The sequence below is a fragment of the Manacus vitellinus genome, unplaced genomic scaffold (assembly GCF_001715985.3).
Source record: "Manacus vitellinus isolate BGI_N305 unplaced genomic scaffold, ASM171598v3 scaffold_29_pilon, whole genome shotgun sequence".
Classification (NCBI taxonomy): domain Eukaryota; kingdom Metazoa; phylum Chordata; class Aves; order Passeriformes; family Pipridae; genus Manacus; species Manacus vitellinus.
This window is the reverse complement of record NW_021940207.1, coordinates 6,605,228-6,632,641: the sequence shown is the minus strand read 5'-3', so window position 1 is coordinate 6,632,641 and position 27,414 is coordinate 6,605,228. Positions and strand designations below refer to the sequence as shown.

Sequence of the window (27,414 nt, the reverse complement as noted above, 5' to 3'; positions counted from 1 at the left end):
TGGATGTGGATGAACATACAGGGGAAACAACACACAATGCTTTATAAGAGAGCAAGAGCTATGTTCCCTAAAAATCTAGGTCATACCTATAGTTCAGAAAATACAGGCAAACCCTTCACACATGCATTTTTCCTAGCATCCCTTTAGAGCCTGGCATCAACCTATATTATCCTCATCTCTATAGAAAACCTGGCTCATAAGACCTTATGTAAACCTGTGTGGGTGTAGAACTGCCAAAGGCATTACCACCTTTGTAAGCAGAAATAATTCAAGTGTCAGATCCGTTCCATAGAGAGCGGCTTGACCTACAATGCATGTGCCAAATTAGTATCTCCCTCCATGTGAAGATGTTTTGGATCCAGAAGTTCACATAGGCAGAACAAAGATTGTTAGTTGTGCTGTGCTATTATGTGCACACATCGTTCTCAGCTGAAGCCCAGTTACTTGTATCCCAGTTGAAAATGAGACTGCTCTCCAGTGGAGAGCCAGGATGTGACCTGTCATTCCCACTAAGCTGATTTAATGGGGAGCAGCTAAGCAAGGGGAGGGGGTGCAGGGGATGAGGCTCCTCCCCCGGGTCCTCCCGCCCTCCCCGGCAGCAGAACTGGTGGATCTCCGACCCTGCCGTGAGCCTGTTCAGGGATCCATCTGCTCAAACGGCACAAAGGATCAAATCCCTCCGAGTTACCCGCTTTCTGTCTGCGCAGCTCCTCGATCCAGCTCCCCGCAGGGCCCGCCGTGCGTTCTGCCGGAGTCACAGTCGCGACAGAACAGCGACAGCTGCGAGAACGGGAATGTGCAAGGGCAGGAGCGCCCCGGCTGCAGCGGCGGAACACCGAGAGGCTTCGATGCCATCACAGAAGAGGCTCCTCGAGCTCTGGGGGCAGTGCGTGTGGAACACGTCCACGAGGATGGAACTGTGGCAAGGAAGGTTAAACAGGCAAAGCTTGGATTTTAGGATTTAGCACAAGTACTTAGGCTGAAGCATCTTCCACGTTCTAAATCAGATTCTCTCAGATCAGTGCTGGGGATTTTTCAAGGCGGAACCACCAAAGACAGGGTTACAGTGCTGGTGCCTGTACTGTGACTGCAGTCTGGTCTAATGAATTTTTAAGTACATAAAATAAAATCTTATTTAATCAGACCAGCTTCTGTCTAGCCCTGTAACCTCTCTCCAACAGCTGATTTAATGCCTATAATCAGTAAACACCCCACAGTCCACAAACCCTGTCAGAGATTATAGAAACTTCCAAAAATAAATCTCACATGGAAACTGCTAAGCTTGAATCACAGTTTTGGTGGGCTCTGATTTCATCCTCTCTCATCAGGAAAAATTACAGAAGTTCATATGAAACACTACAGGGCTGAATAACTCAAATTCTAAGCAGATTCTATCCAGAACTGGCTATACCGGTGAGCATAAGAACATAACAAATAAAGAGACTCAGGAGAGCTCCCAGTGCCACTACTTGTGATGAAGGTGGGCCTGTGAAGAGGAAGGTCTCACAGCACCTTCAGACTGTGCCCAAAGGATGTGAAAACCTAAAACATCGTTCTCCTAAAATCTAAAGGCTGTGCTGATCTCTGTCTAGTTGAAGGATGTATAGTCCTAACTGACTTCTCCAATTTCCACTGGATAGGATGGACATTTGTGGCGGGTCTTCCATTGATAAGTGTGGAAATATCACAGTTTCGTTCTTGAATGAGACACCACATTTTGCAGTTGTGGCTCTGACTGTACCAGGGATTATGACAAAAATGTGACAGTCGCTGCAGGTAAAATTGCTTGCTTGCTGCTCTATTGTCTGGCAGAGGGTTTCTTCTCCAGACCCAGCCATATCGATGACTTGTACGTGCACGTCTGTCTTCTTGATATTAAGCAGAAACCTGGGAGGCATGTAGGTGTGAGCAAAGAGTAGAGTATAGTGCCTTGGATGGTTTGAGGGTGCTGGAGAATGTATGAGCTGCTCCAAGTGAAACAAGCAGGGTATCAGCCCTCCCTGGTGTAGGCACCCGAACAGGAATGCCCCGAGAAGATTGAAAATAACGATGAGGTGTTTCCACTTCACAGCTCTGTCCTGTGACGCGCTGAACAGGACCAATGGCAAGATGAGAGGAATGAGGAACCGAGGCTCCTGGTGACTGAATAGGGAGAGAAATGCCAAAGGAACAAAATAAAACAGCAGTAATGTTGGATTGCCCTCAGAATGCACCAATAGCCCAGGCAGCCCATGGTAACACGATTTGACCCGTATGAATTGCTGGACATACTTCTTTAACATTTTAAAACCAGCAACAGTGGCCAGAACATGTAAGATCCCAAAGAGCATTATTCCATTGACTGTAAAATGTGTAACTCGTGGGTGACTTCCATGCAGTGCAAGATTATGAGGATTAAGATTATAACTGAGAAAATTGAAGGGGGTTACTACCATTTTCTTACGTAATTGAACTATTACATCAAATAGGCTGCCCTCATTAATGCTTAAAAGGTTATCTAAGCTCACAGAGGTAAAATAAAAGGTGTCAGCTGTTATGAAAACAATGGCAGTAAAACATGCACATAGTATGAGCTTCAAAAAGTGGTTTATGACACTTTTAATGCTCCTCTGAGAATCAACAATTAAACCTGCCCAGTAAAGCAGGGGCATTAGAGCAAATGCCAGAAAGGTTGGCCTGTTGAAAAACCCAGCAGTTGTTATAACACCTATGAGAGGAGTGCTTGTAGGCTCCACTGAGCTGCCATTGGACTTTCTTGAGGAAACCAGTATCATGAGAAGAGCAAAGAGAAGTCCTTCAAGCGTGTTGGTAAATGTTCTCGTATAAAACACCAGAGTGACATATGATCCAGCAAGAAGTACCAGCGCTTTCCAAAGATCTGCTTCCCAGAAAGGGGCTAATCGATAAACGCTATAGTCGAGTATGAAAGAAAAGATTGTAAAGAGAAGGCGAGGTGATACAAGGAGAGTGTAGCTGTTGATGCAACTTGAACATATGTCCAGCTGCTGCAAAGACTTGATTGCCCAGTAGGTAACTCCTGATGTCATTAATGGGAAAACAACTGTTCTGCAAGGAAAGCTCGAAAGGAACTCCCAAGGATAAAAGACCTGTAGATTTAAAATATCTCCTATAAAGGAAGAGAAAAAGAAAAATACATATAATACATAATACATTTTATTCAGTAATTCAGCAGTAGGGATACTATTTGCTGTCAGAGGCATCACAATGCAGAGCAGCTCCCAGACTTTTGAGACCTTGGTGTCAACCTTGACGGTTTTAGGAGTGTACCGTTCGTTTTCACAGAGAATCAGGAAAAAGCAGCTCGTCGGGGTGATGCGGTTGCAGGCGCCACTCGGTGTGGACAGCACAGAGCAGGAACCCACCGCCCACCCAGCCCTGCGGACCCGCTCCTGCCCGGCTTGCGGGAAGCGCCGTGTGACAGAGCGGGACAACGAGCCGGCGGCTCCGGGGATCCCTCGGGAACACCCGCCCGTGCCCGGGGCTCCGCATCCCCCGCATCCGCGGGGCTGTGCGAGGCAGCGCGCCCGGGGGTCCCCCCGCGTTATCCGCGCCCCTTACCTGCCATGACCTCGGGCGCCTGGAAGAACTCGTCGGGGTGCAGGTACCCGCTCTGCGGCAGGAGGCACCAGCCCGCCCTCAGCGCCGCCAGCAGCGCCCACAGCGCCCGCGCGCCCATGGCGGCCCCGCGCCGCCCCCCGCGCCGCAGGGGGCGCCCGCCCGCCGGCACAGCCGCCGCAGCGGAGCCCCGCGCGCATGCGCAGCGATCCCCCCATCAGCCGCCCCGCCGGCTGAGATCCAGGGAATCGTGGGGTGGATTGGGATGGAGAAGAATCACACCCTCCACAGAATGTGCTGAGTTGAAAGGGACCCACAAGGATCATCGAGTCCAACTCTTAAATGAGTTGAACTCTTAAGGGAATAGCCCATATGGGGATCAAAGCCCCAAGCTCGGTGGTGTCAGCACCACGCTGTGGCCAGCTAAGCCATCTCGGGGCCACCTTGGAGACCCCTCGAATCCAACCTGTGACCAAACACCACCATGTCAACGAGACCATGGCACTAAGTGTCTCATCCAGTCTTTCCTTAAACACCTCCAGGAATGGTGACTCCACCACCTCCCTAAGCAGTCCATTCCAATGTCTAATCACTCAGTGAAGAAATTCTGACTAATGTCCAACCTAAACCTCCCCTGGCACAACTTGAGGACATGTCCCCTTGTCCTATTGCTTGTTACCTCGGAGAAGAGGCTGACCCTCACCTGGCTACAACCTCCTTTCAGGCAGTTGAAGAGAGTGACAAGGTCACCTCGAGCCTCCTTTTCTCCAGGCTGAACACCCCCAGCTCCCCCAGCCATTGCTCATCAGACTTGTGCTCCAGCTCCTTCCCCAGCTCTGTTGCTCTTCTCCGGACACACTCCAGCATCCCAGTGTCCTTCCTAAATTGAGGGGCCCACAACTGGACACAGTACTTGAGTACTGTGGCCTCACCAGTGCCATAGTAGAGAGTACAGAGGGAATATAATCACTTTCCTGGTCCTGCTGGCCACATTATCCCTGATAAAGGCCAGGATGCCATTGGCATTCTTGCCCACCTGGGCACACTGCTGGCTGTTGTTCAGCCGGCTATTTCATAACTGACCAAAAGCCCAGGGAGAAGGAACACAGCAGTGACAGCAGCTGGAGGCAGCTGGCCAGTAATTGTGGGTCTGGGCAGCGGGCACCATGTCACAAATCCCTGCCACAGACACGCTCATCCCATCTGGCACAGCTGGGGACTGGGCTGGGTCTCTCCTCCTCCAGCTCTGGTAACCTGGGAGCAATAGAATGGTGGGCAGCAAAGGGGAAACACAAATGTTCATATCCCAGAAAAGCAGTAGTTTAGCTATCAGGCTGCAGTTTGGTTAAAGTGTAATTACTTCTCATATTTATTTGTTATTTTCACTTATTTACATGATTATTATCTGTTTTTACACTGAATGTCTGTTCATCCCAGGATCATGAGGCAGGTAGGAAGACAGTGCCTGCCAGCAGCACAGCAACATTCATGGTTAGTGCAGCTATGGATAAAAATAAAATCCATATTCTACAGCCAGTAGAAACAGAAAAGGTTACTCAGAAGTGAAGTACTTTTGTTTCACCTACAGCAAATACAAGTTTCATGCATGGGCACTCAGGAGAGCCCTGTGTGGAAGGAGGAGAACCACAAGGTTCTTGATGGAGACTGCATCAGATTAAAGATCACAGGATATCTTGTGAGTACTGGGTGTGGTAAAGTCAATAAGCTCAGTGGATGCTCACATATGGATTTGTCCTTTTCTCTGTCAACAGGTAGTCCCCTCCAAGTCTCTCTGGGCTTCTTTTTTGTCCAGTGTCTTTGGAAATTTCCCCTACTTCCTTCTACTGGAGGGTGGAAGACTTTGTCCACAGCTGTTCAGCTGTTTTCTAGACTGGTCTCTGTCCACAGCCTGTCCATCCTCTGTGCACTTACCTCTATGGCAGCAGAGCTCGGGAGGAACTGGATAGGATGGGTTAAGCAGGGATGTGCAGTCTGAACTTAACCAGCCAGGAAGCCAGAGAGGATTCACTAGATAAGGTTTTTGATACTGCCTTCCAACATGCAGAAATTCTTCTACAGGTCAGAAACCCAGTATCCATCTAACAATACTTGGAAATCCTGAATGGTTCAACATCAGCAACGATGGCAGAGATGCTCCAGGTTTGGACTGATCTTGTAAAGCATGTTGATACTGTATTGCTGGCTTCTGCCACAAATTCCACCCCATCCACACAGACGGGGCAGCTTCCAGCCCCATCCCACTCTCCTGATGAGCAGGTGCTGTTGGCACTTGCCCTGCAAGAGGCAGGAAGAGGCATTCAAATGTTAGCACAGCACATTATCCAAACAGCTTTTCTGAAGAGAAGGTGGTTGGGCAGAGGTGGCCTGGAAGTCGCCATTTGAACCGTCCTAGTCCAAGCCTTGTATCTGACACAAAACAAGAAGGGGAATGACTGCAGCCACAAAGGAGTACTGTGTTATCTTATTGCCTGCCCCAGAGCACTGTGGTGTTTGCATCCCTTCGAGGGACTCAACATATTCACTCCCCAGCCATTCTGTGTATGTTCTCTTCTCTTGTAATGGCACAATCTCAACAGCTGAATCCTTAAAGATCAAGTTTTTTCCTTGAAAAGTTGAAGAATCAAACATTTTGAATCCATTTCCGTTGCTGCTATTTCCAAAGTAGACCTGAAAATAATGGAAAGGTTTCAATATTTTGCAAGATTAAGTGCCACATTCCTCCTGTTCAACATGAAAGACAGTAGGAACTGTTTTGTAGATGAAAAATTCATACACAATTGCAGAATCTCTTACGCGTTTGCTTTTAGACACTCCAGTAGATTAGAAACAGAATTCTGCCACAGGCAATTACAAGGACAGCATTTGTGATTCTGGTTTTTTAGTTACTATCTGGAAAGAGCTGTAGTTTTAAAAAAAATTCTTCTGCCTAAATGTTGTTCTGTAATGTAGGGTTTGTCTGCCCAGGAGTTACAGAAATGACTGAATCCTAGCATGGAAATACTCAGTATTGCTTTTGAACAAGTTAACTTCAGTATGGAGAGGAACCTCTCTGAAGCAGCCAGGCAGATGGTTCACCCTGTACAGGCTGCAGCATAAATATATCCAGCAGTGTTCTGTTGCACTCCTAGGAAAATTCCAGAATGGAAAAGCGTTAGCATGTACTCTATTCCCTGTAGACCTCAAAGTCATGCAGAAACATGGAAAAGTCATGGGAAAACACCTTAAGCTCCAGAAAAATTACTACTGCAACCAGTGGCTGGGCAAAAAGTTGAAATCCCTTGTGCACCAGGGTGGTTTTACTGGGAGAATGACATGGGTTGTATTTTACCTTCTCTGTCACAATCCCAAGAACAGGGCTCTGCACAGTCCCATGATATGGCAGAATGGTCCTGTTGTCTTTATCTTTGAACTGTGTTAAACCATATAAGACTCCCCCTTAAAATAAATGGATTATTAATACCTGGGCTTTGTCCAGTAGTCCATACAGAGCAAAAACATTGATATCTGGGTGAACCATAATGGCTTGAGCTGGCACCTGAGCCAGGTGACAGTCAGCAAACTGAGTGACTTCAGCACGGGCACCATTTGGACACAGTAACTGGAAATCACTGGACTTTAAGTTTTGGGCCCAACTATCAGTGTTATTACCTGAAAAAAAGAAGCCGGTCATTGTCACTCATTGAATGCTTTACAGCAAGAGAAAATAATGAATTATAATAAAAAGTTGTGTAAAAGTAAGTACCATCTGTGTTCTCAAACACTGTCGAGTGCTTCACAAAGGCCACATCCCCAGAGTCCTCTGCCAGGCACCTAAAGGAAGTCAAAGATATAAATTCAATTCAAAGCATCTTTATGTGAACCACATTTTTTATAAAACTCATAGGTTTATAATACAATTTTTCTTACATACATTCCTGCAAAAAAATGTACTGGACCCAAAGGTAATCAGAAAAAACAGAGAAATTAGGCATCTTGAAAGGAGGGAAAAGCAACATCTTTGCAAAGCATTAAAAAAAATATTCTCAATCAAGAATTTTAAGAGAGGAATACAGTAGAAAAATGGTATTAAAATCAGTGTGAGATACAACAGAAAAGGCCAGTATTAGATGAGCAAAGAAATAGAAGACCTATTATGTGATAGTGCAGCATTTACAGTCCTGTACATTAGAGATCTCCAGTTAATCTAACTGCAGTTGCTAAGGGCACTGTTCCAGAGCTAAGTTCAGTTTCCTCTAATTTTCTGAAGGAGGAGCAGCTCAACATGCCAAGGGCACCCTAAAAGTCACCTCCTCTCCTATGAGTGTGATATCCCATTACAGAGAGTGCCAGGGCAGAGGTGTAGAACACACACCTTTACCAGCATGTTACCCTGTGGTGTTCTCTAGTGCACAGTGCAACAGGCACCACAAGCTGATCAGAGATTTTTGTGTTAAGCCTGAAATATGAAGTCAACAGACAGGAGAAATGCACAGTAATTGCTCCACTCAGTAAAAAATACATAAATAACATCGACCTCAAAACAGTGAGCTGGGTGAACTAGCAAAAAAGATCTATCTTCCCAGGTATTTTGGGCAGTGTGTGGTTGCAGATGATCTGTGGGTAACAGTTCAATGGTGGTACCTTGCAGTTTATTCTACAAATGTTTTCCAGAAGCACTTTTTAAAACAAGATAATTAATCCCACCAATCAAATAATGTAAAGCTGTAACTGTGCATGGCTTATGCAGTACAAAATGTGAGGGAAAGTTATCACTGCTAACAGTTACCAAAAATACATATATTTCAATTGCACCTGGTTTAACATCAGCAGTTATAATCAAAGGTCTTATCGCCCTGTGGCTGACACTGTCATGCAGGGAATGAGGACTCAGCAGGTGCTGTTCAGTGCATTTCCCCATCAGAAAAAGCTGTTCCTGACAGATTTTTCACTACTCTGCACAGTTTAATTTGCACAAGGCAATGGGATATACACAAACTGAATGCCTTCTCATACTTCTAGTCTAGTTAGTCTGAAGACAGCCAGAGTTGAAGAAAACCTGAGGTGAATTCTAAACTCATCTCAATTACCTCCATAACTCAGTCTTCTTTCAGAGAAGATCACCTAAGTGTCAGAGCCAAACCCACCCCTACCTTGTAGAAGACTGTGATCCTCCATTTTTGCACCCAAATCCTAACCTTTTAAACACCTAAAACTTTGCACATCCCTCAATGAATTAAACGTCTTCTCTATTAAAACCAAAAAGTGATTTCCATATAAAGTTTGACTGTATAGGCACTATTATCAAAGGCACAGGTTTAGAATATGAACAAGGCTCATACAGCCTGTAATGGCATTTGTTGCTCATTTATCTGCTGACTGGGAGCTGGCTCTGTTATTCCACGAAGTATAGCAGAGGATCTGGAGTTTGCCTGCAAGGCATGTACCACAGCACAGCAGCTGGACACAACTAAATAGGTTTGCAAAAAGTAGTTATCTAAACCTAGCACTTCACTATTTACTAGGCAGCTGCTGTTGAAGTCTCCTCTCTGAAGGAAAAAGATGGCTTTCTGCCAGCTGTTACATGCACCATTACCTTCAGAGGTGAAGGTCAGGAAAAGGAAGTGCTTGTTCCATATCCAAGAGTTTCACAGTCCTTGAGTATGGCCCCATATGTACATGTATACAGTAACACAATGTATTTATTACATTTTGTTCCACTATTTATTCCACTATTTTCCTCCTGTATTTTTAACATATTTTGTTTTGAAGAGAATTTGGTAATTGAACATTGGCCATAGCTGTTTGTGCTGTCCAGAAATCTACTTTCAGATACAGCCACCAATGAATCAGTAGTGAACACTCACTCCTGGGTCCCTGCCACTAGCCTGTCACTCTCTGCATGGACGTACAGCAGCCAGATCTTGGCTACTGTGTGCCTGCTTCCCTGCTGGAGTTCTCTGTGGATGACCTGCCCACTCAGAGTTGCAGATTGTCTGCACTAGATTAAAGCAAAACTGGAGACTGATGACAATCTCTTTGGTTCTCACTGGGTGGGTGCTGTGTGCACAGACAGATGGGTTGGGCTGTTGGTCTGGCTGTCTGCAGACCAGGAAGGTGGCAAAAGGCTTGGACGTGATCTAGTGACCTGTATTGGGGAAGACATCTGGGCACACATGTCCCACCTCATTTACAGCACATGCTGTAGCCACTGTTTGCTCACTGGGATGGAAACTAGGTCCTCCTTGCATTTTGACAAACTGACAAATAACAACCACATGTATGAGTTACCTGAAGGCTCCACTGTAGCTGTAATAACGTTCTCGGCTACTTGCACTGCATTTATTGTTTCCACTCTCGTCCCCAATACAGAGTTGACAGAGTTTTGATGGGTAATTGTCCTGCTCAGCTGAAGGCACACAGCTGGCAGAAAAAAACTCACTCACAGCTGGGGAAAGACAAACCAACACAAGTAGTGAAAAGTGTGGACTCTTCACAAAAACAAGCAGTTATACCATCATGAAGTTATAACCAATGCAGGTTTCAGTAGAACACTAGAAACAGGAGTTACAGCTGCCTTACTGGAATTCACAAACTAGAACTTCTAAGATATTTTCAAAGCACTGTTTAGCTGACTAGGTAATGAAACCAAAGAGCTTCCCAGGAGATAGATAGGAAATAGGCAAGCAAAATTAGAACCTGGAGTTCTATGGTAACAGATCCCTTTCTTGTTGTGCTACATTGCTTCACTACCTAATGCACTTTGAAAATAACATAATAAAATTCTGGACAGAGATGAAGAGATACATCATTTATTGCAATGATATCCCAGATTTGGAATTACTTTCTAGAGGGATACATCTGTATTTTCTATGACTATTATTGATATCTGATTTGGGTCAATATCCTCAAGGAAAAACCAAGGCAGTCAGGTGTGAAAGCAGGATTTTCAAGACAACATAATAAGTTAATTGAATACAAAAAGCAATGGACTCTTCAAATGCATTTCTGAAAGCTGGAATAAACTTCATCATTTTAATGCACTGAGGCCAGGACTGCCATTGAGATGGGTCTGGTCATGCTGGAGAAACAGGCTGACGGGAACCTCAAAGTTCAACAAAGGCAAATGCAGAATCCTGCTTTTAGGATGGGGTAAGAACATGGAAGGCTGGCAGGCTGAAGAACAGCTCTGTATAAAAAAGAGATCTGGGGATCCTGGTGGACAACAGGTTGATCAAGAGTCATCAGCATGATTTTGTGCCTATGAAAGCTCATGGCATTCTGGGGTGTGTTAATGGAGCAGTCAGGGAGCAATGGTTCTCCTCTGACATCTGTGCCACGCTCTGAGCTCCCAGTGCTAGAAAGACATGGACATTCCAGAGCAAATACAGTAGGAGAGTGGGGTGCTCAGAGGCTGGAGCATAACTTGCACTTACCAGGCTGAGAAGTGGGTTTGGTCAGCCTGGAGATAAGACAACTAACACTGTATTGCTGTCTTCATTCACACAGCAGGTTTCTCAGGAAGACAAAGACAGATCCTTCTCAGGGGTGCAGAGCAAAAGGATGAGAAGTAACAGAACCACAGTGACAGGAAGGAAATTCTGATTAGGTACAAGAAAAAAAACTCTTTATACCAAGGATGGTCAAATACTGGGACAGTGTCCAGAGATGATGTATATAATCTTTATCCTAGGAGTTACTCAGAACCTCCCTAGACACAGCACTGAGCAATCTGGACTATCAGATCTACTTTGAGCAGTTGGTTGGACTAGAGATGACCTCCAAAGGTCCTGTCCAACCTGAATTAACTACTGATTTTTTGATAAAGGAAAGGAATAGTTTTGTGTTAGATGTAACATTCTCAGTTAGACCCCTCCACTAGTTCACTCTGGTGGCAAACTTAAAATTTCAAATTGTTATATCAAAAACACAATACTTCTTCACAAACAAATATGGTTAATACAGAGCTATGAAATATCGAACTTATTTGCCTAATTAAAGTTTATCATTAAACTATTACTGTATTTTTGATATGTAGTATTGTCGTCTTACCTTGAGGAATATCACAGTTTCTGGGCTTAATAATCCCCCTCTTAATTAGTATGCCAATGGGAATATTCCATCCAGCATTTCTCCCCAGTCCTGTGTGGCAGGATTTCTTCCCTTTCAGGTCACTGATGGTGAATGCATTGGACAGATTTCGTTTCACTAACACCACAGCATAGTATGCATTGCTGCTGTCATTAGCTTGGAGAAAAAAAACACAACACATTGCAGTTTCTCTTCAGCATTTCCACTGCTTAGTGATCATCTACAGATTCATTACTCTTATCAGGTGCCAATTTAATTGCACCAACATTCAGCTAGTCAGGAAGTATGGATGCACATGGAATTACTCTTCACTTCTACTACCTCACACTGCTGCATTCACCTATAGCCTGTAAGCTAGTACTGCTGCACCTGAGCTGAATAAACTAGAGACAGACAGGAAAGTGTTCTTGTTAATGCTAGCTCTTACAAATACATCCCTCTGAAAAACAACATTTGGGTCATTAGTCACTTAGCAAATCTGCTTTAAGAAGCTATTTTTATGTGAAAACCTCAAACCTTATTAAAACATCAATGAGTTTTGAATAATATTGAAACTCTACCTTAGGTGACATCATGGACACAAGGCCACTTTTCATTGGTGACTCTGAAGCAGCCATATTGACAGGAAGAATTTGCTTTTAACTAGAATCTACTGTGTAATTTCTGTATTTTTGTTTCTGTTAAAAATATTTTGACTTTGTGAATACTACTTTTTTCCATTGTAAATATTTTTTTGCAGAATTGAAAAGACAAATAAAGAACTCCAAGATTCAAAACTGTCAAAGACTCAACCTGGTCCTGCAGCAGGACAGATAAAAGTTGACTCACTGTAGAAGTGTCATCTCATACTTATTTCCTCATCTATCCATGATGTGGGGGTAATAATTCTCATGTATTTGAAAACAGCATTCCCAGCAGGACTAGGGACAAAGGGCTGTGCTTTTAGAGCTGTTTTCAAACAACCTGGAAAAATAAGGTCTATATTTATGTTTCCTGACCTTCTTACCAGAGTAACTTTCTCCAGCAGCTGGTACAAGGCCATATGTCTTCCCAGCTGTGTAAATATCAGCTCCACCCAGAACTACAGCATCACTTTCCTTTTTCTGAAAAATATAAGAAAATGTAGGATTTCTGTGAAAAAACAGCAGATACTTTCCCCACTACAACAGTGACACCTGTTGGACCTTGAAGGGCAAGGTTTACAGCAAAAGAGCAATACACTGCTAAAGAAAACTTCCAAAATGTGCACAAAGCATCATCAGTGAAACAATGACAGGAGATTTCACACATACAGGTTTCAGTTAGACAGGCAACAGTGCCCTCATCACAGCTGAAGATCATCAGGGTTCAGGCCCATTCATACCACCTCAGCTACCTCCTTGAAATCCAGTGTTCCTACTGTCACACAGGTACCTCTAACCCAGCAGAGAGCAATTTCTGTTCATTTGGTTTATTGCACAAGGATTATAGCAGCCTACCTGGATCATCTCCATGCACTCTTCCTTTGTCTTGGCTGAAATACACTGAATTTCTGGTTTCAAATTCTTTTTCCTAAAGGCAACGGCCATTTCACCACATTTCCAAATCTCCTCAGTGGATACAACACACCAATTCAGGCTTTCTGGCAAGGCTGCACAAAATTAAAAAGCAAATAATATATTCACTTTCTTTTCAATAGACAAGGAGGGATTCACGCTGCCCCCTGTTACACATCCCACCCATGTTATGGAAAATGTTTGCTTCTGTGTTGCTCCCCATCCCTCCAGCTCAGACTTCCACCTGATCAGGAACCAGGGCACTCTAGATTAGCAGTTATGTTCACACTGCAAACCCATCCATAGCAAAGGAACAACAACTTCTACAATTGCTGACCATTAAGCACAGCCATAATGTGTTATTTGAGTGCATCAAAAAGTACCCCTGAACACAGACTTCCTCACACCTGACAGTCACGGAGCAGCACCCACAAGACAAGTCTGCAAGGTGAGGGGCTTTGCCACAGCACAGAGCGTGTCTGGAGGCTCAGTTGGCAGGATTATTAAGCTTCTTAAGGCAGAGATTCTTACAACCTGTCTTTCTGACTTTCCCAGAAGGCATATCAAGTAATTTCTACTTTCTTCTGATAGTAGGAAAGACCATAACGCTTCAGTAAAGAGCAACTGAGGATTTCCTTCAGCTTCTGGAGGAAATCCTCTGCTAGGAACCCATTCATACATTTTTATAGACTACCTGAGGATTTGTGCAGCAGTGCATTATTATTTCCCCTTGTCAGCAGGTAAGAAATTAAGTACCAAGTAACAGTAGCAGTTTACCAGATTAATGTCTCCATATACCAGAAAGGATAAAAAATGCCTGATCTTATAACACACAGAGCGTGTCAATTTGCACAGGAAAGTATTCTGCAATGTGATATTGTTTCTATCAAAAGGTGACCTTTCTGCAAGCTCAAAGATCAGACTGGCATCTTGCCATAACCCTCCAAGAGTGAGGAGAAAAACCAGAACGAACATGATCTCTGCTATCACTTATCTTTGTTCTTTGTTATAAGTAGGAATCTACAGACAACTTACTGTTGGGGTCGCAGCTCAGAGCTTGCATGGCATGAAGATACTCATCACCCAGCCACGCTTGATAATTCTGAGCTGTGATTGCAACGAGCTCTGTCGTGGAGTCTCTGAACAGAAGATTTTGGGCACCGTAGGCTGCAGAGTCAAACATCTGAAACTTGGCACCCACCCCATTAAATCTTTGCTGTAATGTTAAAGAAGAAAAAAGCACCTGTCAGACATCCCTCTGCCTGGGATCTGTGACACCCTATACCCCTTCAAACCCCACAGAGCCGAAGGTGCCTGGATATCCTGTCTTCAGTTCACCAAGAGGGGTGGGAGAACCCTTCTAAAATGCAACACAGTGATGAAAAAATGGTGTCCTACTTGTCCCTGGTTTAGGAGCTGGAAGACAACTGTTCCATCTGTGTCAGGCCGCACAACCACGGCGCGGGCTGGGACTCGGGCCAGGTGGCAGGTTCTCCACTCTGACACTTCAGCTCTGCTGCCGTCGCGACACAGGAGCTGGAAGTTCCGGGAGCGAAGCCGCTGGGCCCACAAGAAAGAACTTCTTCCTGAAATCAGAGAGGACATGCTTATGGAACACACCTCAGGTGGGGCTGATGCTCCTGGCTCCAAGCCTTCTCTAAACATCACTTGCACACGTGGAGCAGGACACGCACCTCCTGAGCATCTCTGAGCTACTCCTGACTGCACAACACACCCCGTGCACCTTTGGGGTCCTTTAGTTCTTTACGTCTGATGAGACAACAGAGAGCTTAACACTTGTGAGACTGCACTGAACTGTACTGGGGTCTGCAGCAGTATCAAGAGCATCCCTAAGTTTAGGATCGTGGGCAACATTTTTTTGGTTTTTCTTTCCCCTGGGTCAGACAGGTCCATGATATTAAAGCAATGATATGCTCAAGGTGGTTTTCACATAGTGCCAGATAGGGCAGGTAACCTGTTGTTTACTTTCTGCTACTCTCTGCTGAAATCCCTTGGTAGGTTGGAGCAATGTAACAGCCCAGGTCTATATAAAAATAATTTACTTTTGTTGAAATTCTCTTTCCAAAAGCAGCTTAAGATTCCACCTCTAACCTTTATTGAAACTATCAAGAAAACAAAATCCCATGGATTCTGTCTCCTGGTGCACACCTCTGTGGGTACATGTTTTCACTATCACAGCATTTATTTGCTGATTCCTCAATTCAAAATACATCAAACATTTGATATTATACTGTCATTACAGACACTGTATTTCAGACCTTGCAGCCATTATTCCACAAGCTTCAGGATTACTCACCATCTGTATTTTCAGGCACTGTGCTGTGCTTCACAAAAGCAACCTCTCCAGGACCTTCAGCCAAACACCTAATAGATATAAATCCAAGCACAAAGATGCATTACAAAACCCAGCTCCTGTGCACTGGCCACTGCCGACAGCCCGAGGGCTCTGTGCTCCGTTCCATCAGACACAGACACTGACCTATTTCCTTGTGCTGAGAGTTTTGCTCAAGGCAGAGACTAGTGGCTGTTAGAGCATGAAGTAAACTATCATTGTCATTTGGTGAACATGGACAACATGTTCAGTGCTGCCTGGGACAAACACCATGACCTTTTTTGTCCAGGACAGTTTCTCTGTCTAAGGCAGTCACACAATCCTTTGGGGAATGTGCAGGAAGGAGCAAGGAGCAAGTGCTTCTTGTAAGCAAATTCTGCCCTTGCTCAGTTAATGCTATTACTCAGGGACTGGGAGCTCCAACACAGCACACAGACAGAAAAGAGGAAAATAAGGGATTGGTGTGCAAAAATGGAGGCAGAGCAAGTCGATAATTCAGTGCCACTGAGGTGGGATGACTGAGATAACCAAGTAGGGCAACAGTTCAGCTCTCAGACTCCAAGGGCCATCAGGTTTTACTGGGAAAGATAAAGTCAGTAAAGTCTGATGAAACAAACACTCTGATTGTGTCAACAGCTGCTGGACAAAACAAACAGCAAATAGAGCTTTTCCTGCCCCATATATGTGCTAAATATCCACTTGGTTTTAATACTCAGGTATTAGTACTTGAAATAGTGGGTTAAGAATTACTTTTGCTCAGTTAGGTTAAAAGCATGGTTGTCCTAACAAAACTGCAGATTTTCTAGCAAGATAAACTGAAAGCCCTGTGGCTTCAATTTCCAGTCAGTGAAGCCTAGACTCGTGTCTATAGAGAGAGCACAGTGATAAAAAAAATTGACAGAGACACAATTTTTACCTGAAAGCCCCACTGTAGTCATAGTATTGCTCTTGGGAATTTCGTTCGCATTTGTGCTCTCCAGCCGAATTCCCTATGCAGAGCTCACAAAGGGATTTGGGATAGTTCACACCATTTGCTCCAGGAACACAGCTTGCATTGAAATATTCACTTACAGCTAAAAGCGAAATTAGAATGAGATATTTTTTAGCCATGAAAAAAGAAGATCCTACAATCTCATTTTAACACAGCACATCTCTGAAGAGATTTAGAAGGCATAAGTCATTTTTTTCTTAAAAGATGGTTTGCAATTTTAAAAACCAAAAACCCTGCAGTCTTTGTCAGACCTACATTAGGTCTGTTCCCTGGTGCAAGCATCATCAAAGCCAAGGAACAAAAAAGCAGCTGAACCACACATTTCTGTCCACACACAGGGGCCCAAGACCACTCAGAAAGGCATTGCTGAAGAACAGATCTTTGCTTTGTAACTCTTACCTTTTGGAAGGTCACATCCCATTGCTGCCAGGCGCCCACTGTCAGTCAGATAACCCACTGGCACATCCCAGCCTGCAGTTCTGTTGATCCCTGTGTGACAGGAACGCACACCCTTCAGGCTGTTGATGGTTATGTTGGAGCTCTTCTTTACCACAGCCACAGCATAATAGGAAGTTCCAACCTCTGCAGAAAGAGAAGCAAGATAAGTAGCCTCACATCAGCATTACAGTGAGATACATTGATTTGTGGCCTCTTGTGGCTCCCCTGCCCACAGGCAAGTTACACTGTTCACATCCTTGGTGAGAACCTGCTGACTGTGAATCAATGTCCCCCATTATTTTTTCAGTGTGCATTGTCTTAAAGTCCACAGGCGATCTGCTCTAACTTTGAAGGTCACCCTGTTCTTCCTTTCTGGAAGAAGTTTTCCATGATTCTAAATATATTTTGATTGAATTGAAACCAATATAATTTATTCCCCAGTTGATCTTAATTTTGATACAGCAGAGCAGGCTGACATCCCTGGAGCACCAGAGTTCATTTCATTCTTTTTGTTTTACAGTTTGATATAACTCAGAGAGTCAAGAGTTGAGGGTCTGAAGTGACCATAAGGTCATTCAATCTGACTTAATCATTAAATTTCATTCACTTTTCTTTGATTTGAGGTTCAAAATCTGAGTAATGGAGACAGCCAGCCTCTGGATAATGAGGCCTATTTGGTTTTGAGAAGCCAAAGTACAGTTCCCTCACCCAAGTCATGATGTAGATGATCCAAGACCTCAAGTGCCCAACAAGCACTTCTGAGGATGCCTTTGACCATATGACACTTAGACCCAGCTACAAACCAAATCCAACTCCATCTCACAATAGAGTGGTGGGACACAACTGCCTGCAGACTGCTTCCAGAGTTTTTCCTTCCTTTGGGTCTCTTAAAGTGATCTGCAACATCATCCAGCTCTGAACTACACAACTAAGCTGATACTGAGCCCCTAGTCAAGATGACAAGTCACCACTGAATTACTGTCTCTGCCTTGAAAGGAACTCAAAGCTTAACGTCACCTAGACAAGGAGCAGAAACAGCACTTCCTTTCCTCCAGCAGGCAATCATACACACTACTAAAACCAAAATCTAATTATTCTAATTGTACGGGTTTGAGAGATAAACCTTAACAATTTATGCTTTGTAATTCAGTAATCTGAAAAGTATGGAACAGAGAAGACAGTAAGCAGTGAGACAGTAAAAAATCAATAAAACCCAACCCAACAAACCTATTACAGGAACAGCTACTCTGACCCAACTGTTTCAGGACAGACTTGGCCCTAGCCTGGCATCTCCTCTTTCCCCACACACTCTGTTACAGGCAGGAGCAACTAAGAAGGAACCTGACCACTATCTACTGTTTAGTCTTACAGGGGAGGACCCCAAATAAAATAGAAACAGTAAATTCTTGTGCATTTTAAGTCATCTAAAAGTTATTTAGTCAGAATATACCTTGATCATATACTTCCCCAACCACTGGTTTCAGACCATTCTCCTTTCCAGCCTGGTAAATCGAGTGGCCGTCCAGTGTCACTGCATCTGCCAAATCATCCTGTGCAGACACAAGGGCAGAATATATGTTGAAACTCAATTATCACTATTTATCAACAGCTAGAGTACACCTGAATTTAGAAGAGGAGGCCCCTTAGTCTGCATTTGTGTGTTTTCGTCTCTCCAAACAGTTATTTTAAGGGCACTCAAATTTCTGAACAATAATTACCAAGAGGGATTTTAGCATTTCAAAACTGCCTTCCTTCAGAAACAATGCAGAAATCAGCTCTGTACTGTGATGGCTTCACTAGTCTTAATAGTCCAAAGGAACCTTAAAAATGGATCCTGCAGGTCTGTGATGAATCTTGAGGCCCAGCGATTTGGAGTTTCATTCATATCTTTAGCTAGTGGCCCAAAGTTTGAAGATTAAATAAAGTAAATATAGTTTTGACATCATACACATATAGTTTAAAATAATGTCTTCTGGGGCTGCAAAATCTGAATGCCAAAGTGTACTCAAAAGCAACCTTAAAGCACACTGGCTTGTACCTCCACACACAGGCAGAGGAGGGAGCAGATGGCAGTGTGCTTCCAGGAAGGGGGAGAGAATCTAAAAAGGCTGTTCAAAACTGGGGGAATACAAATCTGAGGCATCCACTGCTGGGAAGGTGTCCAACACCACCATATTTTTCTGTTGACTGCAACACCAAGCTGGCTGGAATCCTGCTGCAGGATTGCTCTGGATAGCACAGGATGACACTTCCCTCAGCAGCAAGGCTGAGAGAACTGCTGTACACACACCTGTGGCCAGCTGAACCCAGCTCCCACTGTGTACTGAAACTAGTGGGAGCCAGGAGAGGGCATTTCACACAGAGACAAGATATTGCTGACAAAATAATCAGCAGTGTGACATTTTGCATTTCTAAGCTGATTCTAAGTTTCTTATCAGTTTGCTTAACCTCTGGCTCAGCACTGGAGGGGGTAATTTAGCTCACCCATCCCTTGGGACGTTGCAAAGCACTAGTTAAAGCAGGGTTGGGACTGTGCTGCCCAGCACACCACAGCAATTTCCCACAGGCTGAGACACATAAAAACCTTAAAAATGTTTTAAGGGATCACATGAGAGCATAGGTAATATGTTGATGTGGACAGCTAGACCAGATTTGAAGTTGTCATGTGATTTGAAATCCTTTATTTGTTTGGCTCAAAGGAGAAAAAAGATTATATTCATTAATTAGCCAAAACAATCAATGTCCTGAGAGTTGCTTCTCATGAAATGAGTGCTGAATGAATCCAAGAGAACCTAAAGAGGAGTTGGGGCTCAGACATATTTGCATCTTAAAGAATAGACACAATCTTTGTGGAATAACCAGATGTGATATTCCACTGGTGAAGGGCAGAGCACAAGACAGCTTAGGAATCAAATATGGCCTGTTGTTTAGAAGGGGCATCCAACAGTGAGAAGGAGAGGAGGTGGGAGGTAGAAGGATCTTACCCTCAGGAAAACAAAATGAGCCTCTAGAATTGATGGTTGACAGAAAATAGAGCAGATGAAATGAAAAGAGCTGGCCACAGAGCCAAAGACTGTGTTATGTGGCCATATTTCCATGTCAAAAAGCACTTTTCTGATTGGAAAGCTGAGCCTTTGAGCTCTGTTTAGCAGCAGAGCCTCTGATCAATAGCTTGTGTATAAATAGCAGAACAGAACAAGACAAAAAATGCCTCATGTTGTAAACATGAATTAGTTTACAAGCTACAGGCCTCTCCTTTAAATACACACAATTACAGCGGGGACTATTCCACATATGACTTTTTTAATAAGTATATGTGTGCTGGTAATACTTTACTAATTATTTTCAGAGGAACTTTACTGCTGTGTGTCACAACATTTGAGAATTACCTACACAAGTGTTTGAAAACCTGTTGAAGAACAGCTCTGGTCACACTAAATATTGTCAGGTTCCTTAGTTAAATATTTAGACATTTCTCAATTTTTAAACACCTTCAATCAAAAAGGGTTTTTCCCTTATCCATGTGCTAATACATTCACAGGACTAAGTCCAAGTTACAGAATGTTATAGAACAACATATCTCTGCCTCTTCAGCCGTGGTGGCCCACTCCTTTTGGCCTCAAAGATCAGAGTTCAGTGGGGATGCAGACACAGGGGTTCCACACAGTCCTACCCAGAGCAGGCCAGCTTAAATATTTAGTAGATTACTATTAGCACAAGAAAAAAAAAAGAGGTCTCGAGGACAAAGTCTTTTCGGAAGCCTTACACTGAAAATTCATTTTATCAGAAAGCTACTTACTCATGCTATCTGCCTGCAGGTTTCTGAGTTCAGCTAAACAAGTTTTATAGGAATCCAAGGTTTTTAGAAAGGTGCCTGCTGCTTGCAATGGCTTACAAATGCAATTCTGGGAGCTCTGTATTTCAGAAGCAGACAATCATCAGTCCTTTCAATAATCTGCTTTGCAGAGTCTAACAGGTGCCCTTGTGCAATGCAGCAATCAGCCGAGTGCTTTTGGGAAGATCCGACATTAGAATGTATTTCTTGTCTAATCCCAAGGAAAGATCCACATATATATCAATATCTGCTCCTAACATTCTTCGATACAGTCTTCCTCACTCAAGAACAGAACTTATCAAGAGGCAATGAGGTAGTTTTAGTAATCAGACAGCCATTATGCTTCTGTTGACAAAAATTACAAGATACCAATTTTTGAAATTTGTTCCTTTTATCTGGCCACAATCATCTCCCTCATCTCCCTTCAAACTGCCCTACCAGACCTCCTTTCCTTACTCTGAATCTCTTGTCCTTGACAGCCTTAATTTCCTCCACAAAACCCTGATTCTTGGGCATGTCTACACAGTATTATTACTTATTAACACAGCCAGTCATCCTTCCCTTTCCCCACACTCTGTCAGTGAAGGCAGCCATGATTACCTGCCTCCACATTTCTTTCAATATCCACGTTTTGCCTCCTACCACCTCCTAAAGAGGGAATTATTTTGCACACAGCATTTTGCAAATCCACATGTTCAGTCTTTCAAACCTTCCCCAGAGCAATGTTCCTTTTGGAAACTGAGCACACTCTGGGCAGTTGAATTAATAGAGCTGGGTTTGCATGCCCTTTGCTCACCCCACTTCCTGCTTTGTCTTTCTCTTGTACTCTGGTGTTGGGAGATTTGATTTGGTTTTACATTCATCTCATCTGTATATACAGCAATTTCCATGACCGGACCCTGAAATAGGAGTTTGATCCAGAGTTTATCAAAGTACAATCTACTTATAAGCTCAGCAGCACAGCTTTAACTACTGTCTGCATCTTATAGCTCCATCCCTTCTTAAATATCTGCTAAATAAATCTGACAATTCCCAAATCAAAGATTAGCATTTGGGAGGAAATGTTTAAGACCTTTGCTGTGTTTCTAATGACTGGCCACACGTGAGCAGCCAAACAGATGACATGGGGCCATTCTGAATTCACGTTCATATGAATAGTATTATGACTTTTTAAAAAAGTATATGCTTTGATTTTTCAGAGGCATGAGTGCCAAGAAGCCTATGATTGGCTGCCTGGATGGTCACCACAGAGCCATGTACATCGCCTATGGATTATTATTAGGCACATGGGGAAATTAAATCAATAACACCACTGTCCCCCACAGCTCACCTTGATCATCTGGGTGCAGTTGGCAGCTGACCCCCCTGCTGTGCACTGCAGAGTGGGGAGGATTCCAGCCTCACCAAAGGCCTTACTCATGTCATTACACTTGGAAAGTTCTTGCTCAGAGACAGTGCACCACCGGATATGTTCCAGGCAGAGAGCTGCAAACACAACACCAAGAGAAAATATTATAAAACACATCAGCACTTTCAAAACAGAGCTTACCATTTAATGGTTCCCAAAGAGCCAGCCTTTTATTCTGCTTCTCCCTAACAGAAAAAAATCAGGGCTCTTTTAGCAATGGGTCTTTAGAGATTATTCCCACTTTCATTTCGCTTACCATGAATACTGAAGGTTTTTTTGACTGAATACAAGACAGGGTCAGACTCAAATACTGAAAACCAATGGCATTTGTTTCAGACATAAGAAATACAGATACCATGGAATAGGTCAGGGTGTCTAGACTGTTCTTAAAACTTTGCAGAACACAATCTTTTCTCGTGTCAGAAGCATTTAAAATGATACACTACAAAACCAAAGAGACTGCCTAAAGATAACTTTGTCTCAATTATTGCTGGTTAGTACCTGGAGTCCTGCCCCAGCCCTTTTTGGTCTGAATTAGGAAAGCAACCTTGAGTGCTCAAGAGCCTTGCCACTAGGCTTATTATGAAAACTAAAAAAGTAAACTTGTCCCTTCAAAACACTCTTTCATAAGAGACCATAACCACAACCATGAAAAGGGGAGGGTGGTGCCATGAATGAAAAGACTCAAGTTTAGTAGTGGAGATTTCCATTAATCAGTGAAGAAAGGTGCCTTTCAGCAGGCCCAAACACCACCCTCCTACGTCTCAAAGCTACAAACACTTGGTTGCTCTTGTAAGGAGACGTCACCAACCCCAACGGTGTGGCTGCAAACGCAAGGATGGCTTATGCTGACAAACAGGCACAGATCGTTTCTGTAAGTGGGGGCACAGCATTCTACTGCTTTTCTACGATATCGATTTTTAAGCTGGAGTCTGCTGCAAGCTGTTTGTCACGTGGCTTTCCAAGAGCTTTAACTGGCCCTCTACTTCCCACCAGTGTCACGCAGCTGAGATGCCACATCCAACTTTGCAAGTTAAAAGTTACTCCACTAGTGCTTGACAGTGCTCCCACGCACGTTCTCTGACTGGGTGGCTGCAGACTAAACAAGATTGTTGATGCCAAAAAACCCAACACTGAAACAGCGGTTTTGGCTTGTTGTTCTGCTACAACACGAGCCAATTCAACTGCTGTCAACAAACATTAAGTCAGACTTGGAAAACTTACAAGTTTTAATGGCAGCATGTGCTAGTAGAGGGAGAAACAATTACCCACCTCTGAGTTGCAGAGTTCTGAGAAACAAGAGATGGTCAGAAGAAAGGCACAACAGGGTCATCATAAAAACACACCTCACAGAAACTTAATCTGTACCTCATCTGCCTGGGTGAAATTTTCACCATTAATTCCTTGGGGCTGAAAGAAGAACCCCAGTTTTCATTGATAAAGGGCTTTGGGTTTTCATAAACACGAGCCAACAGAAATTAAATTGGGGTGTCAGCATCTCAGTATGTAAAATCTGCCAAGTGCCATTCTTCAGCCTCAGCATTCTGGTTTTAGATATACACACATAGGAGGTGAAGCATGAACTCTATGAAGAAATCATTAGCCATACACACCTGAAACATGAAATAAAGCTCATTTGGCTCTGTGTTTCAGCCAAAATAGTGAAACAGTATTAATCTGTTGATTTTTTTTCCCTCACTCATCAAAAACAGGTAATTATTTGTCCCTTTCCAAACTGCTGACCTTTGTTGTTACAGGAAAGCCAGATCTGGGCAATGTCCTGGCTCCTTATTTACAAGTTAACCCAGCTGCAGTAGGCTTGAGTGCAGACAAGGCCTGCAGTTAGCCTCTCTTCCTATCATAAAACAGCAGGTCAGTCTCTGAACCCAAGTTTATTCACAATTTTGCCTCTCTGAATTTAAAAGCATTCACCATTAGGATTTGGGAGTGACAGGAGAAAGCCAACATGTTGCACAGAGCATAAGTGAAATAAAGCAATTATTTCTATTTTTACAAAGTAAGTTTCTTACTGTTGTGAGAAACAGACACTACTGCACCAGAAGAAGTAGATTCAGTGCTTAGGGAATATATCATTTGATACCAATGAGTCAATGATATCTTTTCTACTCCTTTTCTATTATTTCCCTCTATTTATTTTCCTGGCCATATGAGATTGGTTTTGAAGTGGTTCAAGTTTCCTTCTGCTCTCTCACATCACACAGAGGTGAACCCGAGACATCATGCTACAACCAAAGTTTTTGAAGGACACTTACCAGCATGAAAGAAGAGAAGATAGAAGACATTTCTGGAGCTCTTCATGGTGAAAATTTTGGGATCTGTGATTTTTCCAGCCTTCAGAGCCCCAAGAGATCAAGGCTTCTGCAAGTGTGCTCTCTCCAGCCTGGTCTTAGGTGAAAATCAGCAGCATTCAATTGCAGATGCACTTTGTTCAGCAATTTATCCTGCTTACCTTGGTACACGTCACCTCGTAATGACTACTGGGAAAAAAAGCATGCTCTCCTCACACTGTCTCTACACTAGCAAAAAAAAAAAAAATCAGACCTGCAAATTGCAAAATATTGAAGGCACCAATGAGGTTGTTACTGCTTTGGCACCACCCACGGACTTTGATAAACAGCCACACTCCTGCACACAGAGGTGAGGCAGGGCTGTGGAACCAAATCCTCACTTTGAGTTTTGTGTATTCCCTACTCACGGGGCTCAGGAAGCAGGAGGAGATTCAAGGTAAGCACTTTATCTGACTGAGAGGATGGTCACTTTATGCTGCTTTCTCAGCACTGTCATTTCATAAAGCTATAACCAGAAACCCAGGCTTTTACAACAGCAAAGCCCATACACTCTACAGGTGGTACAGCACATGCTAAGTGCACATTTCCTGAAACTTAATAGCAAGTGCTATAAAATAGCCAAAGTATTTGATTTTTTTAAAGGTTTTGGAGAAGGCCCAGAAAAAGTAAAAACTTTGCTGACAATAGCTCTGTTAGAAGCTGCTGTGAATTTTAGCATAGCTTTCACAGAGCAACACTCATTTGTGCTGCCCTTTTCTTCATGTCTCATTAGTCAATGAACTGCAGCTGCCTGTAACACACTTGGTTTAGATAAAAGCCATTGAGTGCTGCTTTGCTCTGCTGACTGCCACTGCTCAGCTCAGCACTCAGCAACAGAATGGCTGTGTCCTGCCATGACTCCTCACACACACCGAGAGCTGTGTGCATCCCACACAGCCTGTACAGCCAGGAGTGTGGCATGGATGCCTCCAGCAGTTAGTTATTCAGCTATCTGACTGCAATTTGGCCAGGATGCTTTAACACTTACTAGCAACTGTAAGACAACAGCTGAGTCAATTAATTGCTATTTCAAGTTAAGAACTTAAAAAAAAAAAAATCATAATGATCCCTCCAGATCTCCTTCCCAAATAAAACCTTATGGCTGCCTCTGGAATTAATCATCCCTGTGTTGTCTAAAATGCTAAACTGGAGCCCTTCCAAATTTCTTGAAGGATGCATTATTTGCATCCTTCCCACAGATTAACATCTGAAGCCCTCCGTGATGCTTGCAGTGGGGCTTTACATTTGTATACAGATGACAAGACTGATGCACAGTCCCAGCACCAGTTGCTTAAGACTGCAAGGGCTGGATTAATAAGACATGAATTTGGTAGCAGGGCTCTCCTGTGGTTCTTCTGATCCTCTACAGGAAAGGTTCAGAAGGTAGGTGCCCTATTCTGAATGTAGCCCCCTCTAAACAATCACACAAGCACAATTCATGAGAATTTCAATAATTTTCCTATTTTATTCTTAACTCTATGAATAGCTGTGCTTTAAGGAGATATTAAATTTCTTAACCTAATTTCAGCACAATTTAGAAAAAAATGCTCATGAGGAAATAATTAGTATAACTTACAATATTAATAGAGAGTAACAAATACTTCATCAGGCATGTGTCTGTATAGCAATTACAACCAGCTGGGTTAGCAGGCAGGAAGAAAACTCATGGTGCCTTCACTCGGCCAGGAGAAGGGTGGTAATGCATCAGTACAATGCCATTTGGATTTCCCAATTATTCTAGTTGTGGAAGGCTTAAGAGAAGTATAGATATTGTAAAATGTATCTTTAAAATGCAGAAAGTGTACCCAAGAATCAAATACGTATCCACCTGATACTGGAAAGATGAGAGCCAGAGAAACACTAAATAATGCAAAATCCCAACAATTACAAGCTAAAACCAGACAACTAGGAGCATCAGGGCTGTCAGAATCAACTTTTCTGACAGGGCTCAAGAACAAGATCAGAAACAAAGAAAACCAAAAATGCAAACAAAACACACCAGAGCCGTTTAGATTTTCTTGATCAAAGACTTGTTTTCACTCCAGCATGACTCCAGCATGACAACTGTGCAAGGAAATTGGACTGTGGAGTATTTGGTGATACCTGGCCAGTGTATGACAAGTGCCTGGGGTAAAGCTCTGTGAAAGTTACTCAGACACTCCAATATGTGAAAGAGCAATTCCTCACAGATCTACTCAGCTGAACAGGACTCTTTCTGAGGGGTTAAAAAATGAGGTAAAAAAAAGTGTACACAATATAGAGATGTCAGATGCATTTGCAGATTTGATACCAGAGATTTATATATTTCTACTTTTTTAGAGTAGGTCTTTTTCACTAGACATCTCAAATAGTCCCTTTCGAAGAGGGAGACTACAGTACATGTTTAGCTCCCTTAAAAATTTATGACAGTATTCATCAAAAGCTGCATCAGTCCAGTACACCCTGCACTTTCATAGACAGGAAGTCTCAGAAAGACAGCCCACCTAACTTCCCAAATCTTGCAAAACAAACTATTTTGGGCTGTGCACCCACACCTTAGACTTCCTGCAAGCCTCATTAGCATTCCATATAACACCAGCAATAATTGCATCACAAGTTCAAACCTGCTTTCAATGCAGTAACTTCACCAGCCCCAGTCTGGTCACTGGTGTTCCTCTAACACATTATTTCCATTCACAGTCTAAGTCAATTAATTTAAAATGCTACAACACCTGTAGTTCTTTTAATTAAAAACACACTTGACAAATATATTGTACAATAAAGTTTATTAGCTGTTCTCCTCTTTCTAACAAATGGAATGGATAGTGTTGATAATTCTTTACAAACCAAAGCTGATTTGGTT

General features: G+C 43.2%; 2 protein-coding genes across 3 annotated transcripts; both read right to left on the bottom strand.

Moving 5' to 3' along the window:
• Positions 1–795: 795 nt before the first annotated feature.
• PIGZ (phosphatidylinositol glycan anchor biosynthesis class Z) lies at positions 796–3,698 on the bottom strand. Its single transcript, XM_018075077.3, has 2 exons — positions 3,580–3,698; positions 796–3,127 (listed from the first exon to the last, which is right to left on the bottom strand). Exons 1-2 carry the CDS (start codon positions 3,695–3,697, stop codon positions 1,566–1,568), a joined length of 1,680 nt encoding a protein of 559 aa, XP_017930566.2. The 5' UTR covers position 3,698; the 3' UTR covers positions 796–1,565.
• A 1,218-nt stretch (positions 3,699–4,916) lies between these two features.
• On the bottom strand, positions 4,917–26,544 carry MELTF (melanotransferrin). 2 transcript variants are annotated; one of them, XM_018075009.2, is made up of 15 exons: positions 24,498–26,544; positions 22,147–22,301; positions 18,432–18,531; positions 16,943–17,125; positions 16,469–16,625; positions 15,517–15,584; positions 14,598–14,785; positions 14,235–14,415; positions 13,143–13,294; positions 12,671–12,767; positions 11,626–11,820; positions 9,865–10,021; positions 7,340–7,407; positions 7,058–7,245; positions 4,917–6,264 (listed from the first exon to the last, which is right to left on the bottom strand). In XM_018075009.2, the coding sequence occupies exons 1-15, from the start codon at positions 24,541–24,543 to the stop codon at positions 5,986–5,988; spliced, it is 2,214 nt and encodes a 737-aa protein (XP_017930498.1). In that variant the 5' UTR covers positions 24,544–26,544; the 3' UTR covers positions 4,917–5,985. The 2 variants fall into 2 exon arrangements, with proteins under 2 accessions (XP_017930498.1, XP_017930497.1); XM_018075008.2 differs by lacking the exon at positions 24,498–26,544 and having other exon boundaries at positions 22,147–22,572.
• Positions 26,545–27,414: the final 870 nt, after the last annotated feature.